The sequence below is a fragment of the Saccopteryx bilineata genome, chromosome 11 (genome assembly GCF_036850765.1).
Source record: "Saccopteryx bilineata isolate mSacBil1 chromosome 11, mSacBil1_pri_phased_curated, whole genome shotgun sequence".
NCBI lineage: Eukaryota > Metazoa > Chordata > Mammalia > Chiroptera > Emballonuridae > Saccopteryx > Saccopteryx bilineata.
The window spans coordinates 23,310,008-23,325,872 of NC_089500.1; the positions used below are offsets into that span (position 1 = coordinate 23,310,008).

Sequence of the window (15,865 nt, forward strand, 5' to 3'; positions counted from 1 at the left end):
GGGGGCGATGCTAAGCCCATCTGGGGCACTGCTCTTTTGCAACCAGAGCATCGCCCCCTGGTGGGCAGAGTGTCGCCCCCTGGTGGGCGTGCCGGGTGGATCCTGGTCGGGCGCATGCGGGAGTCTGTCTGACTGTCTCTCCCCATTTCCGGCTTCAGAAAAATACAGAAAGAAAAAAAGAAAAATACATGTATCAAAAAAATATATAATATATTATGATATATATATGTAAATACATGTGTTATTTACCATAAAGCCACACATGCTATTCTCACATTCCACTGTTTATTACTTAGAATACCCGTTTTGCGCAATGTGTTTTTCTTGACCAAGCACTATTATTCACGTTGAATAAAATCGCAGTGTAGGAGCAAGGTGCTGACATAAATGGTTAATTCAAATGGAATTTCTTTGTTATTTTCTTTCAGAAAACAGTTTTTTTTGGCTGATGTTCCTGTGGCATGAAAGGAGGCACTGGAGCCACCGAATCTGTGCAGTTATGTCAATCATGAAGACTTTGAAGTGAACCCTTGCTGTAATTTCTTTTTGATGTTTTAAATTTATGGTAAACATTTAATTTTACTTAAGCTAGTTGAGTTCTGCAATTTCTAAAAGAAGTTTACAAATTGCCCCAAACTCAAGAATGGTCCTTTTCTCAATCATTCATTACTAAAGTTGTGAATGAATTGTGTTTTCTACTTGATCCAGAACAGATTCTGAATTTGGAGTCCTGACTGTTGGGGGACAGGGAACAGGGATGGCTGGAGAGGAGAAACTCCTTAGGCTTTGAGGCGACGTGCTCTGGCATTTCCACAGTGATAACACACTCACAGTGGTACAAGATTTAAAATTACCTTCCTTTCTGGCTGGAAGACTTAGAGGCCATCTGGTTGCACTCTCTCATTTTACAGATGAGGAAATGGGGCCCAAAAGTGTGAAATCAATTTCCTACTGTTTGTCCCAGCTGGTTCTGGCAGAACCGGAAATCGAGTGTGAGTTTTCACAAATCTCCATTCTTCTAACCCCTTCTGAGTCTATGATGCTCATGTTGAAATTTAAGACGCCAAATGATTTTGCTGGCATCTTTTAGGTTGGGAAAATTACCAGGCTTTAAATGTCAGATTTATTTTTACATGGCTCACTCTGTGTACTGGACTACACAGCACCACATTTAATGTAATGAAGAGGCATGGATTGTAAAACACACCATTATTTTACATAGCACTAAGAAAGTCGGGTGGGGGAGAGTTAACAATTAACTGGTGACAGTTAATGCCCAAGCCCATTTGACTTTCAGATGCTAATGTATGAAAAAAAAAATAGTACATCCTAGAATCAATGAGATATGGTATTTTGACTCCAATCCCAAAGAGAAATTTAGAGTTACAAAGGCAGTCGTCAGTCCTGGGTTCTCCCAGAGAATCTTGCCCTTGCAAGAACCTGGAATCTTTAAAGTGTTAACCTTACCTTTTTTTTTTTTTTTACAAACATTAAGGTCTTCCTTTTGTCACCCACAAACAACAGGAAGATTATGTGCCTTTTGTACAACACTCACACTCTGAGATAGCAGTTTAGTTAGTACAAGTTACAATATCACGGTACTTATTGTATGTCACAAAATTCTGTTACCACAAAGCAAATATTTTCCTTTTGTGCTCTGTGTAATAGCTTCCCCAGAACTATGGGCAAATTGATTGAAAGAATATTGATTATTTTCCCTCTTTTAGTGTAAGGCGCTATTGAAAGTGGCAGCTTCTTGTCATGACAGGAAACTTGCAATAATTGGATATCCTTTTGAGAAACTGAAGTTTGCAAAGGGCCACTGACTTCCCCAAATTGAACAGTCTCAGGAAATTTTCCTTTGAACTTAACATTTTCTTTCTAGTGCTTTATTTATTGTCAGCAATTTCTCAGGGATTTCACTTTTCTCTTTAGGGTGATTGATGTAAAAGTGTTTTATGAATTGAAAATACTTTTATTTTAATGGTGCTTTCAGTTTGATATGAAGTAAAATAAAGATTCTTGGTGATCTGAGATTTATTCTGCATTTTTGTGTTAACCATATCTCTCTTCCAAGTGCTATTGACCCTTTGTCACATTTGCTGTTGTTGGACTACAGAAGGACAAACTGCTGTTGAGATGGCCCAAGTGCAGACTGGTGCCATGTTACTTCCTACTAATCTTTTCAGTGCCAGACTCAAGGTCACTTCCTCAGGGACCCCACTGCTGTATTCTTCCCCCTTCCCTTCTTGTTATTACACGATTTTTTCTTAAAATTAGCTGTTCAAGGTTGGGCTTCCCTCCTAGACCTTAACCTCCACAAGAGCAGGGCCCTCTCCAGCCTTTTCCCAGCTGTACCCTGAGCACCTGACTCACAGTAGTAAGATGAACGAATTAGTTACCTCAAAGAGAACATAGAGAAACAACCAGCTGAGAGAGAAATACAGAGTGTGAAGGGAATGAAGCCAGTCAAATAAATATACATGTTAAACTCAGTAAACATGAGTTACTTGGCCGACTGCTGGTATCTTCATTTGGGTCCCACCAGATGCAGATGCTGAGATAAGGGTTTGAGTACAGGTACTTTTTCTAGGGGTTGATCCCAGAAAGCACAGTATGAAGGTGAGGAAATGAGACAGGGAAAGGAAAGAAAGCAAAATTAAACAAACAAACAAACAAACAAAAGCATGCCTTTTCAAGGAAGTTTCAGTGGACAATTGGAGCTTAAACCTGTTGGGGACACAGTGCAGGGACATGTACCTCAGAGAGCTCATCTGAGGGGAGAGGCTGGGGTCATCATTCACCAATTCCCATCAGTCACGGGTAGAGGGCTGCTTCCACGAGGCACTTCTTGGCATTTCTGGCCTGCTGTGGACGCTGTCAGGGTGGGTTCCAGTAGCCTCAGAGGGTCCACAGGCTGTCAGAAGTTGGGCTGGTATGTGAGGAAATGACAGGTGCTGAGGGGATGTGCATGGTGCACCGACATTTTTGACCCCTGCATGGCTCAGCTCTACCTATGCCCACATGAAGTTTACTCCATCGTGTCATTGCTTCCTCAAGTCCCAGTCTCCAGCACACACACACCAGGAAGTTTAGTAGGACAAGCTATAATTCGTGTGGCTACACGTGATTCCGAGTTCATAACTGATACTCATCTCCTTTACCACCCTGTTTTGGAGTGGGTTCTGTTTACCCAAAATTCTTATGTTGAAGTCCCAGTCCTCAATATCCTTGTACTGTTTTTGGAAATAAGGTAATTAAGTTGAAGTAAGGCTGTAGGGTGGGACCTTAATCCAGTCTTACTGGTATCCTCATAGGAAGAGGAAGAGAAACCAGGGGTGCAAGTGCACAAAGGGATGAGCATGTCAGGAGCCGTCCGGAGGGGGGTCGTCTAGAGGGCAACCATTTGGATCCCTTCACACTTGGTTAGTCTTCTGCTTGTCTAGGTCGCTTGACTGGTGGGGTAACTCAATTCCTAAATAGTCTCAGCCTCCTGTTATCAGGCTCTCATCAGACCCTGTTTACTGAAGTTGCCAATTTATGCTTATCACCAGGCATGGCAACACTAAGAGGCATTCCAGATGGCTTCCTCCCTGCCCACTTTCCTCATAGTAGTCACCTACTCCTGATTGGGTAGTTACTGCCTTCTTTGCTTGCTAGTCTGCTGGCATGTGGACCCCCAAATGGCCAAGCGTCAACTATAGTTTTAGTGGAAACCTTTCTATGTCCCTTGGTATCCCCTGCCAACCACCTACAGTCAGGTGCTTTAGTACAGCAGAGCTTAATGTCCAAAGAATGGGAACACAAGTTCCCCACATGGGTCAATGTGAGCTATGGTGACAGAGGCCACTCTTATCTCTTGGCTTCCAGATCTGTGTTTTCTGATTATTGGAGTCAGAACATGCAGTACCATGTTGTGACCATATGTGCACCATATACTTACCTCATTGTTAAGACTAGCATCCCAACCCTGCAAGGTATTCTCAAGTTGCTGCGCCTTTAAGAAGCCACTCCAATAGTCTACCAGGGCCATAGCTTCTACATATTGTGGTGTGTAGTAAACAAAGTGGAGCCCATGGACATTTGTTGTAACACCTTCATTGTAAAGTGAAGTTCTTGGTGTAAGGCATGCATTCTCAACAAGGGCAACTGCTTTCAAGGGGGTGAAGATTGGTTCTCTATGGGTAAAATAAATCTTATTCTTCTTGTGTATAAAGCACAGACATACAGAGAGCACACAAACAAAACATACCTGTGGTATTAAAATTTTGTGGGAGTGGCAATTAGGAAAAATGTCTAAAAAGGCTCCTTAGGGAAGTGGTAATGCAAATTTGATAAACACTAGTCTAAGGTAATGTTATTTGAAATTTCATAACGATACATCAGACACAGTAGTAGCCTTTGGATAGTTGCTGGCCAAAGAGAATCTATTCTTGAGATGAATCCCAAGTTGATGAATCTCTGCCCCTTTCAGAGTAGAATGAGGTTGATGAAATCATTTGTCACCAAGGGGCTGGTTGGTCTTACAGAAGGGATATTTAGGGCTCAGCTTCAGCCTCTGGGGCTAATTGATCAGACATCCAGCAGTAGCCACTAGATCAGGCCTGGTGAGTGGGAGTCCCTAGAACATTTTCATCCCTGCCACCACGGCTACTCTGTTCATGAACTCAGTGAGGAAGCACTGGGGTAGCCAAGCACAGAGGCTGGCTGGACCCTAGGATGAGCCATCCTCCCCACCTGGTTGTTCGGTCCTCCCCTTTGATAGATACCCTCTTGTGGGCACTAATATAAGACACAAAAGTCTGCACCTTTTATGCCTATTCCTTTGTCTTCACTCCTCTCATTTTGTTTACTGATCAACCACTCAAGTCATAGACCACTGCCCAGGAGTCTGTGTATACATTAACCTTGGACTACTCCCTTCATACCAAGTTGATGGTCAGCCATATTACTTGACGCACTGCCCACTGAGAGTACTTCTCTTCATCACTATTTTTCACAGACACTCCTGAACGGGGCTGTAGTGTGGCAGCAGTCCATATACAGACTAACAACAACACACAGAGCTGACCTATCTTTCAACTAGGCCTGAGTTTGTTTGCTCTTCTTGATCTGTTGGGTTGAAGGAAACTTCCTACTAGGCCACAGGTATGAGCTGAAGGAGAGACATAAAAGCAAGAGAGGAAGGTGATGGAGGTGTTTGCATCTGTATGATAAATCTGGCTTTGCCCCACCCAATCCAGAATGTCCCATTTGCATTGTATGGTGGATTGCTGATGTGCTGGCTTGACTCAGCTGCAGTGGATAAAGTGTCAACCTGGAAACGCTGAGGTTGCAGGTTCAAAACCCTGGGCTTACCTGGTCAAGGCACATATGGGAGTTGATGCTTCCTGCTCCTCCCCACCTTCTCTCTCTTTCTCTCTCTCTCTCCTCTCTATAATGAATAAACAAAAAAATCTTAAAAAAAAAAGAAAGCAAAAAGATTTTAGTAGCAACATTATTTCATGTTTATATTTCCTTTATAATTTTATAAAATGTATCTCTTTTTAAATGAAGCCAGAGAAGCTTTCTGGCTTTTCTTATTAGTCCCTAGTGATATGAACTTGTACTTTTCTTCAGGGCACCAAGAGCAGTTGATAACAATCAATTATTGACATCACATCTCTCAATGCTAGTGATGTTGAAAAAGCCCTTCCCCCTGAATCTTACTGTTATTCACCACAGATGAGGCCTCTAATAATTGTGATGCTTTAGCTCAGAGTTTCTGACCCTTCTACTCCCATAAACAGTGAGACACTTCTTACCATCTCACTGGGAATGGATATAATTCCAGTATCCCATCCTGACATCTGGGGACCATTTCTAAGACTGACTCTTAGTTTTGGGGTTACCCCAGAAGGGGGCCCAGAGACATGGGTTTGAGATCAAGTTGCTTATTTAAGAGGTGAGCCCAGTGGACACCAATATTAAAATGGTAATAGAAAAAGGAAAGTGAAGGAAGTGAATAGACAATTGCAACTGTTGGAACCGAGCAGATCCCCACTAGGGATTCTGGGAAATAGCACAGAACACACATCTCAGAGCTCTTCCACCCAGATGGCGAGGGAGCTGGGTATCTGTATTAGTTTTCTAAAGCTGCTGCAGTAACATACCACAAATTGGGTGGCTTAAATGATAAAGGTTATTGCCTCACAGTTGTGAATTCTAAGATCAAGGTATCGGCAGGACTGGTCCCTTCCCAGGGCTGTGAAGGAGGGATCTGTTCTCCTTGCCTTGTGGATGGCTGTCTTTCCTCTGTGTATGTTTCTGTGTCCAAATCTCCCACTTTTTATAAGGTCACCAGCTGTACTGGATGAGGGCCCACCCTTATGACCTCATTTTGATTTGATTACCCCTGTAAACACCCTGTTTCCAAATAAAGTCACATTCTGAAGTACTGAATGTTAGCACTTCAACATTTAAATTTTTGAGGCTAAAATTCAACTTCTAACTATTTACATGCCAACTCCCAGCTGTCCCTGGTTGAAGGTTGCTTTCAGTTCAGGGTAGTGCATTATTTCCCTGGCACTTTCAGTCTGTCCTATATGTGACCAAAACGAGCTTGGAGGCTCTGAGATGTTGCAATTTGGGTCTGTAGGCTCAGGAATGCCCAGAGTATACAAGTGGGACACAAGCAGTATCTGATGCTTTGGGGGTGCAAATAACTGTTTTTATGACCCATTGAAATGTTTTTCTTAGTGGGTAAGATTATGGAAGAGAAAATAATAGGAAAAGGACAGTCTTATGGTTTTCTTCTTATGGAAGCCACAGTCTATTAACAGAAGAGCTTGCCTCTGTACAAGAGTCTTTTAAAAAATGTAGACTGGATATTTTTGGTAATTACTTGTACGGTCAGCTAATTGTCTCAAGAAAGTAAAATAATTTAGAAGCAACATGATTTTTAAAAATAATTTTTAAAAATATTTTTAAAAATGCATCTAGTAATCATGAATGATAAAATGATGCATCATATTTGAAGTACTATAATTAACTGACTTCTTGGAAATCGTGTCACAGGTTTCACCAATGGGCTGTTGCCACCAGATGGCAACAGAGATTCTGGAATCTAATTTTGTGAGCAAGTTTAAGAAAGGTCCACCAGGGTTCTTTCTTGAGTTCCGCAGCTCTCACTGAACCCTTTATGACAGGCTCTGTTCCAGATGCTGGCTGACTTAGGAATCATGGTCATATTACATTTTGGGATGCCATCATATATGTGAATTCTAGTCCTTTTATGAATGTTTGGTTTTTGTTTTTAATTGATTGGGGTTTTTCTGAGATTAAAAATTATTTTAAAATATGAAAATTGCAGTAAAAATTAATATAATCCATTGGAGGGAAAATTTGGTAAATATTTACAAAAATTAAAAATGAGAGCTTTCCATCTGACCCGTGTTGGCAAATAAAACCTCCACCTGGAACCCTGAGGTCACCGGTTGGAAAGCCCTGGGGTTGTCCAGTCAAGGCAACTACGATTTGATGCTCCCTTCCCCCTACCCCCGACCCTGGCCTTTCTCTCTCCTCTTTCTAAAATCAATAAATAAAAAAATCTTTTCAAAAAAGAGAGATCTCTCCAACTTGGGCCATGCCTAATGGTTTCCAGGAAAGGTAGCGAGAAGGGTCATTCCGTTATCAACAAGATAGTGGCTAGAGAACACACCATCAACATTCACAAGCATATTCATGGAGTGTGTTCAAGAAGCGTGACCCTTGGGCACTGAAGGAGACCTGGGAATTTGCCATGAAGGATGTGGGAACTTCAGATGTACACACTGACACTAGGTTCAACAAAGTTGTCTGGGCCCAAGGAATAAGGAATGCCCCACACCACATCCAAGTGTGGTTACCCAGAAAACGTGAGGGTGAAGATTCACCAAACAAGCATATTTTGATTCATTCACACCGGATAACTCTTGTTGTATTGGCTATTGTCACGTTTTTCTTTGACAATCTAAGGGAAAAGAGGTCAGTGCCCCTGACTAAAGAGTCAGGTGTTGCATGTTTTCAAAATTCTTGTGGCACACTGGTTGATAATCGCAGGTACAGAGCAAGACTGACAAGCACTTCTCCCTGGATTACTTACTTAAGCCAGTGTGGTTGAGATGAGCCACTGCGCCGGGGTCCAAAATGACTGCGGCGCTGAGCTGGAAAACTGACCCGACGTGTCAGTCCAGCAATTCTCGCCCCGCTAGCCCAATACAGTGGAATTGGCGCACGGGACAGACTGGAGACCCCGAGCACCGGAGCCAGGGGGCGGGGCCTGGACGAAGGGGGCGGGACCATTATCCTCCAGTAAAAAGGACTCTAGGAGTAGTTTGTCCTATGCTGCAGCCCGTACTGGCTCCAAGTTGCCTCCCCTTCTCCGGGAGTGGTGGAGATTTGATCATGTGACAGTCTGGGGCGGGACAGGGCCGGTTGTGGGAAGCGCAGGGGTTTGACAAAAACAAACGGCGACACCGACGCCGTAGGGTCTATGGCTGAGGCCGTGAGACCCACACGCCGGGCCAAGGCCAAGGCCAGCCGGACTAAAACCAAGGTGAGCACAACCCTCCTCACCCATTCTGTCCCCCACTTCCTACCCTCCGTGGCCCTGACAGGTGTTCTGTCTCCCTCTTGCTGTCTTGGGCCTCTTGGGTCAGATTTACCCATCAGCTCTGCGCATCCTCTGCCCCCACCTCTCCGTAATTGATTCCACCACCCATAGATTCCATCCTATTCCTCTATTCCTCCTCCACATTCCTTTGCTAGACTTTGTCAGGAGCCCAGCTTTCTTTCACTTTCTTTGATCTCGCTGGGCTCTTCCCTTCTTGGCTTTCCGCATCTGGATCTGCATTCCTGTCGTGGAGCAGCCCTTCTCGTCCCAACCTCATCTAGACTGTCTCTTTTCTCCATTATAACCTGGGAACACTTTCAGCCCCTCTCATGCATGAAGTGGGAAGGAACTTCTCCACGCGGAGAATGTATCCTTTGGCAGAGCTTTATGGATCACGACGGACAGAAAAGTAAACTGTAGTGATGGGCCTCTTCACTTTTAAGATTCAAGGTCATGGTGATGGTGGTGTTCTTTATTTCTTATTATCCTGGTTGTTTAAGATGGCACGAATGTCCAGAAGTTAAACCGGGGCGAGACTCACACAGTAGGGATGGATTTGAATTTTCTGGGTTTCATGTATTGGACTGACATGTGGTATTGGTGTGTTTTTTGGGTTGATTTGTTTTTATGTGCAGTTTGGGTTTTCATTTTGTTCCTATGTATTTTCTGAAGTGACATTTATTTTACAGTGAACAGATTAAGTGCTACCCTGGAATGGCTGGAGCTAGATAATTTTGGATTACCTGAAACTGAATTTACATTAAGGAAAATATGAGGATGCTATTACAAGTACAGGAACTCTCCATTTCTACAAATAAGTGGTGTTCCAGAGCAGGTGTAACTTAAGATTGAGATCAAAATCTGATTTTCTTGTGGGAACAACGCTTGAACAAGAGATGAGTGTTCAAGGTTATTTATTTATTTATTTATTTTACAGAGACAGAGAGTCAGAGAGAGGGATAGACAGGGACAGACAGACAGGATCGGAGAGATGAGAAGCATCAATCATTAGTTTTTCCTTGTGCATTGCAACACCTTAGTTGTTCATTGATTGCTTTCTCATACGTGCCTCGACCAGGGGCCTTCAGCAGACCGAGTAACCCCTTGCTTGAGCCAGTGACATTGGGCTCAAGCTGGTGAGCTTTTGCTCAAACCAGAGGAACCCTCGCTCAAGCTGGCGACCTTGGGGTCTCGAACCTGGGTCTTCCTTATCCCAGTCTGACGCTCTATCCACTGCGCCACCGCCTGGTCAGGGCGAAGGTTTTATATTTAACAAGCGGTAAGTGACTTAGTTGAATCTCTTTCATTATGGTGCCTTTTTAAAAAGGCTTTAGAGGAGTTATGCCCATTAGTGCACCTAGGTCTGTGAGGAGTTATTCTTTGGGGAGAAAGCCATTTTGTTACCTAATTTCAGAAATGTCAGATTTTTAAGAGAAATAGTTTTTTGCATTTAAGTGGGCAAGAACTAACAAAACAGAGGAGTAAAAGAAAAAGCCATTGGTTAGCCAATGCATAAGGTCCCTGATCCTAGAATACAGTATTGCTCAACATGCAAATATCAGCTTGTAGACAACAGAGACTTAATTCTTAACCTATATATTTTTTCAAATGAATGATGAAACTAAAGCCTAGCGCAGTGTTGTTTTTTTTTTTTTAAAAAAAATGATAGAGAAATTAAATGATAAGCCGAAAGGCATGCTTTTAGTGAAAAACTTAAAGCCAAAAATCTGAATTCTCAATCTAGTTTTCTAATAATTACTTCATATATCTATATGTGTCTGTCTATAGATGGAATGTTATTAAAAATTAAAAATAGTCAGTTAAGAGGATTCTCTGTCAAGTTATTTTGTTTAAAACAGTTTCTAAAATAAATTCAAAATCTTAAACTTTTAAATTCATCATGAAAAAACAATCACTCATTTTATTGACACATTTCAGGCAACTTCCCTACACAAGCATATGTTAATTTATTTTTTCTCTGTTAAAATTTATGAAAAGGCTTTTATTCCAGAGGAATTTATCAAACCAGAAATTCTTGACATATACTTCTTCTCACCCTCCAAATATAATCAATCACTAAGTCTTACTAATTGTATTTTTAAAATTTCTCTCAGTTCTGCCTATTTCTTTCCGTCCTAACTACCACCACCATCCTGTAAGGAAGATTTTTAGCTAGCTGGCCTCTCCAAGTTCATTCTTGCTCCCCATTCTCTAAACTAAAGTTGGATTGATTGATATGGTAAGAACAGAAAGCTGATTACTCTCCTCAAAACCTATCAAAGGTTTTCCATAGCCCAGTCTCGAGGCTAGAGTCAATGAAGTCCTTAGGATGAACTCGGGGCCCTCAAAGATTGGCTTCTTTTTTCTCCTCAGCCTCAGGTCTGCCCTGTGAACTCAGTGAGGGAGGGACCTGTCTTGTCTGTCTTGTTCCTAGTCCCTTTACAGCGCTTGTAAACTCCTGATAATATTTGTTGGATGATGGAAATAAATGTCAGTATTGAAGAATATTTTCAAGCTTTGTCTCTCAGAAGAATTTACTTTGGTAAATTTCCTGAGCAGTATGAGAAAACAAATCAAAAAGTCCATAATACCAGCAAAGCCCTCATGCTTGTCAATCTAGAAAATTAATTCTTCTTTTAGAGTAAATAGTTTCATTTCTTAGTGCTGGCTAAGGTTTGGCATTGGTCATGAAGTCTTACAGTAATGAAACCTTTACCATCTGTGGTATAATTTAGCAACTATTTACAAAGCCATAAAATAGATCCAAGGCTCAGCTCAGGAAGTGAGTAGTGTCATGTACTATTGTCTTTGAATAGTTTGAGCAGCACCTGGATTTTATTTATTGATTTTTTTAGAGAGAGAGACAGAGAGAGAGAGAAGGGGGAGGAGCAGGAAGCATCAACTCCCATATGTGCCTTGACCAGGCAAGCCCAAGGTTTCGAACCGGCGACCTCAGTGTTCCAGGTCAACGCTTTATCCCACTGTGCCACCACAGGTCAGGGCGAGCACCTGGATTTTACCCAGTAGCTGACCTGCATTCTTCAATGTTAATCATCTGGTAGATGACCTCACATTGTTAGGTTATGCTTATAACCTGATATCTGAGAGATAGTCCTAATAACATTTTCATTTTTTAAAAATCATCTGCTAAATATATTCTCTACCTCAGAGCACCGTGACTTTATTGGTCTTGGTAGATTAATGTTTAAGAACAGTAGATTTTTAGGTTGGACTTATTTTGTAGAAGCAGTGTATTTTATAATCATGGAAAGTATTTTATAGTTAATTTTAAGTTCTGAATGCCAACTACTCATTAATAGTGAGAACACATGGTAATTGCTAAGGATAGACTGAAGTGTGGCTCAGAAAGCTGATAACAGAAAGACCTTTAAATACCCATTCCCTCTTGCTCTTTGGCCTAGATAATTTGTACCTCTTGGTCCTGCCTTCCTGTTAGTAGTAGTCATAGGACTGAAGTTGGGGGATACTGTATAGCATTATGTAGCTCCTTTTGTGTCTGCTAAGATTCATTCATTTGTTGAAGAAACACTCATTGATTACCTACTATGTCCCAGGAACTGTTCTAGGCATTTGGGAAATAATAGAGGAGAAACCACAAGGAACCATGCCCTAATTGAGCTTACATTCTAGAGGGAGAAAACAAAAACCCTATAAAAATACAGTGAATAAAATATATCATGCTAGAAAGATGACAGTGCTATGGAAAAAAGGAAAAGAACAGGGCATGGATCTGGGGAGTACTGGTGAGATGTTAGGATTGGTTGCAACTTTAAATAGGTCGTCAAGGTGATCTGTAGTGAAGATGACATGTAGAGACATGAAAGAGATGAGGGAGTTAGCTTTGTGGATATTGGGGGAGAATGATCTATGCAGAGGGAACAGCTGGGACAAATGTTTTAAGGCAGTGGCATGTCTGTCCTAGGAACTGCAAGGAGGCAGTGTGGTTAGGGTGGGGCAAGCGAGGGAGAGTAGCTGAGGTGAAGTCTGAAAGGTAACACAGGGCCAGGTCAGTGGCCTGTAGGCCTTTGTAAAGACTTGCACTCTGAGTGGAATACGGAATCACTTCAGGGTTTTGAGCAGAGGAGTGATGTGGTCTGAGTTATGCTTTAAAGAACCATTGTGTGTGCTTTGTTGAGAATAGACTGTAAGTGGGCAAGAATAGAAGCAGAGAGACCATCTGAGAGACTATTGCATTTATCCAGCCGAGGAGAGGTGTTGCTGAGCTCCAGAGGTGCAGGAGCAAAGGTGATGAGAAGCATTTGAAGTCTGGGAGTTTCTTTATTCTTTTTTTTTTTTAATTTATTTTATTTTAGTTATTCATTTTTAGAGAGGAGAGAGAGAGAGAGAGAGAGAGAGAGAGGGAGAGAGAAGGGGGGAGGAGCTGGAAGCATCAACTCCCATATGTGCCTTGACCAGGCAAGCCCAGGGTTTCAAACTGGTGACCTCAGCATTTCCAGGTTGACATTTTATTTTATTTTTTTAATTTTTTTTAATTTTTTATTTTTTTATTTATTCATTTTTAGAGAGGAGAGAGACAGAGAGGGAAAGAGAGGAGAGAGAGACAGAGAGAGAGAAGGGAGGAGGAGCTGGAAGCATCAACTCCCATATGTGCCTTGACCAGGCAAGCCCAGGGTTTCGAACCGACGACCTCAGCATTTCCAGGTCGACGCTTTATCCACTGCGCCACCACAGGTCAGGCCCAGGTTGACATTTTATCCACTGTGCCACCACAGGTCAGGCCTATTCTTTTCTTCTACTTCTTTTTTCTTTTTCTTTTTTTTGAGAATTTTAATAAAGAGTTTATTTGAGCCAAACTGACCGCATATGCTAGGGAGCAAGATCTTATATGCTCTCTGAAGTCTGGGGAGTTTCTGAAACTAGAGCCAAGAATTGCCGATAACTTCGGTATGGACTGTTGGAGAAAACAGTCAAGATGACTCTGAGATGGAGAAAGTGGGCCCTGGCCAGTTGCTCAGCGGTAGAGCCTCTGCCTGGTGTATGGACGTCCCAGGTTCGATTCTTGGTCAGGGCACACAGGAGAAGTGACTATCTGCTGCTTCTTACTCCCCTCCCCCTTCTCTTCTCTGTCTCTCTTCCCCACTCCTGCAGCCATGGCTCAGTTGGAGCAAGTTGGCCCTGGGCACTGACGATAGCTCCATAGCCTCAGCTCAGGTGGTAGAATAGCTTGGTTGCTGAGCTACAGAGCAACAGCTCCGGATGAGCAGAGCGTCGCCCAGTAGGGGCTTGCAGAGTGGATCCCAGTCGGGGCAGGTGTGGGAGTCTGTCTCTCTGCCTCCCTGCTTCTCACTTAAGAAAAAAAGAGTGGTAGATGAAGCAGGTTTCTTGGGGGGCAGTTCAGGAGTTAGTTTCGGATATGCTAATTTTATAATAAATGTGTATTAGACATTTGAAGGGGAGCAGAGTTTGCCAACCCCAAAATATACCTCTTTGAGATACTTATTATTTGAGGCTGGTTAATTTTAAGAAACGGCAGACATAAGGAAAACTCTGAAAACCAAGTAGAAGCTACCCTTTGTAAAAGGACATTTATGTTTGTAAGGGAAACTGCTATCTGAAAGGGTGTTTCCATACCCTATCTGGAAAAGGAGGATATCAAAGTGTCTAGAAACTTAAACTAATTCCATGAAAGTATTCTATGAAACAGTAGAACTGGACCTTTATCTTTCATTTAGAAGCAGCTCATCATTTATTTTATTTTATTTTGTAACAGAGATAGAGAGAAGGACAGATAGGGACAGACAGGAAGGGAAAGAGATGAGAAGCATCAGTTCTTCGTTGTGGCACCTTAGTTGTTCACTGATTGTGTTCTCATATGTGCCTTGACCAGGGGGCTACAGCAGAGCAAGTGACCCCTTGCTCAAGCCATCAAACCAGATGAGCCCACACTCAAGCTGGCAACCTTGGGGATTCGAACCTGGGTCCTCCACATCCCAGTCTGATGCTCTGTCCACTGCGCCACCACGTGGTCAGGCTCATCATTATTTTTATGGAAGGAAAGGGGTCGTAATTGTTGTCTTAATACAGTTCCAAGAGAAAGAACTATGAGTAGTGAATGGAAACTTCCGGTTTGTTTTCCAGAACTTAACCCTCCCTCCCCCCCCCACAGATTTTTTTTGTATTTTTCCCAAGTTAGAAGCAGAGAGGCAGTCAGACAGACTCTTGCATGCGCCCGACCAGGATCCACCCGGCACGCCCATCAGGTGGCGATGCTCTGCCCATCTAGGTGTTCCTCTGTTGTAGCTGGAGCCATTCTAGCGCCTCAGGCTAAGGCTATGGAGCTGTCCTCAGTGCCAGGGCCAACTTTGCTTCTATGGAGCCTTGGCTGTAGGAGGGGAAGAGAAAGATCGAGAGGAAGGAGAGGGGGAGGGGTGGAGAAGCAGATGGGTGCTTCTGCTGTGTGTCCTGACTGGAAATCGAACCCGGGACTTCCACACGTCAGGCCGACGTTCTACCACTGAGCCAACTGGTCAGAACCATATATGTTTTTTATTTTAATAGTGCTCATTGCTTTAAAAAAGTATGTGTGTATGAGTGGTATATACACACCAAGAAACAATCCAGAAATGAAATGCTTTGAATTCCATCTCCTGAAGATAACTGTTGGTAACAGCTTGCTGTGTGTTCTCTAGCCCCGCCCCCATACCACAACACCTCAAGGCATAGTTACTGAAATGAACAGTTAAGTATGTTTCTCTACATTAGCAACTCTTCTATTTCTACATAATTTCTTGATTATTTTTTTCTCTCATGGAATTATTTTAAAATTGGTTCTTTTCCTGTGTATAATTTATGTGGAGATCAAAAATATAAAAATAGCTCTTGGTTCCTGAGATTATCATTAGAGGAGAGAGCAGAGCAGAGAGCAGAAGGAGGCCACGTGGAGGAGGCCAGGAGAAGCAGCCAAGATGGCGGAGTGTTGAGTGATAGGCCAGTTTGTGCAGTTTGACGCTGGAGAAGGAAGGAGATGGGGAACTGAGGAGAATAAGGTTGGTGAGCTAGAAACCTTTGATTCTAGGAAACTCGGATAAGTCAGTAGCTTTGTGAGCACTGAATGTGAGTGGATTTTGGAGCCCAGTGTATGTTTTTTACATGCCCGCTGGGTGCAAGCTAGGATTAAAGACTATGGCCCACAAAAAAAAAAAAAAAAAAAAAAAAAAAAATATATATATATATATTATTTATATTTGTATT

At 42.5% G+C, this 15,865-nt stretch overlaps 2 protein-coding genes and 1 long non-coding RNA gene across 4 annotated transcripts in view; 2 read left to right on the top strand and 1 right to left on the bottom strand.

Annotated features, from left to right (window-relative positions):
- Positions 1 to 2,028, top strand: part of PSTPIP2 (proline-serine-threonine phosphatase interacting protein 2) — a 77,060-nt gene extending 75,032 nt beyond the window's left edge. Inside the window, exon 15 of the mRNA XM_066247155.1 lies at positions 429 to 2,028. The gene's annotated coding sequence lies outside the window, so the exon portion shown is untranslated. The remainder of the gene's footprint in view (positions 1 to 428) is intronic.
- A 752-nt stretch (positions 2,029 to 2,780) lies between these two features.
- Positions 2,781 to 8,272, bottom strand: LOC136315689 (uncharacterized). The gene is made up of 3 exons (XR_010727541.1): positions 8,123 to 8,272; positions 5,359 to 5,434; positions 2,781 to 2,932 (listed from the first exon to the last, which is right to left on the bottom strand). It is a non-coding gene; the product is annotated as an uncharacterized lncRNA (long non-coding RNA).
- Positions 8,273 to 8,453: 181 nt separating this feature from the next.
- The window catches only part of EPG5 (ectopic P-granules 5 autophagy tethering factor), a 111,266-nt gene continuing 103,854 nt past the window's right edge, over positions 8,454 to 15,865 (top strand). For both annotated transcript variants that reach the window (XM_066247450.1, XM_066247451.1), the window contains exon 1: positions 8,454 to 8,575. In XM_066247450.1, coding sequence (XP_066103547.1) covers positions 8,513 to 8,575 — 63 coding nt within the window. In that variant the 5' untranslated portion in view covers positions 8,454 to 8,512. The remainder of the gene's footprint in view (positions 8,576 to 15,865) is intronic.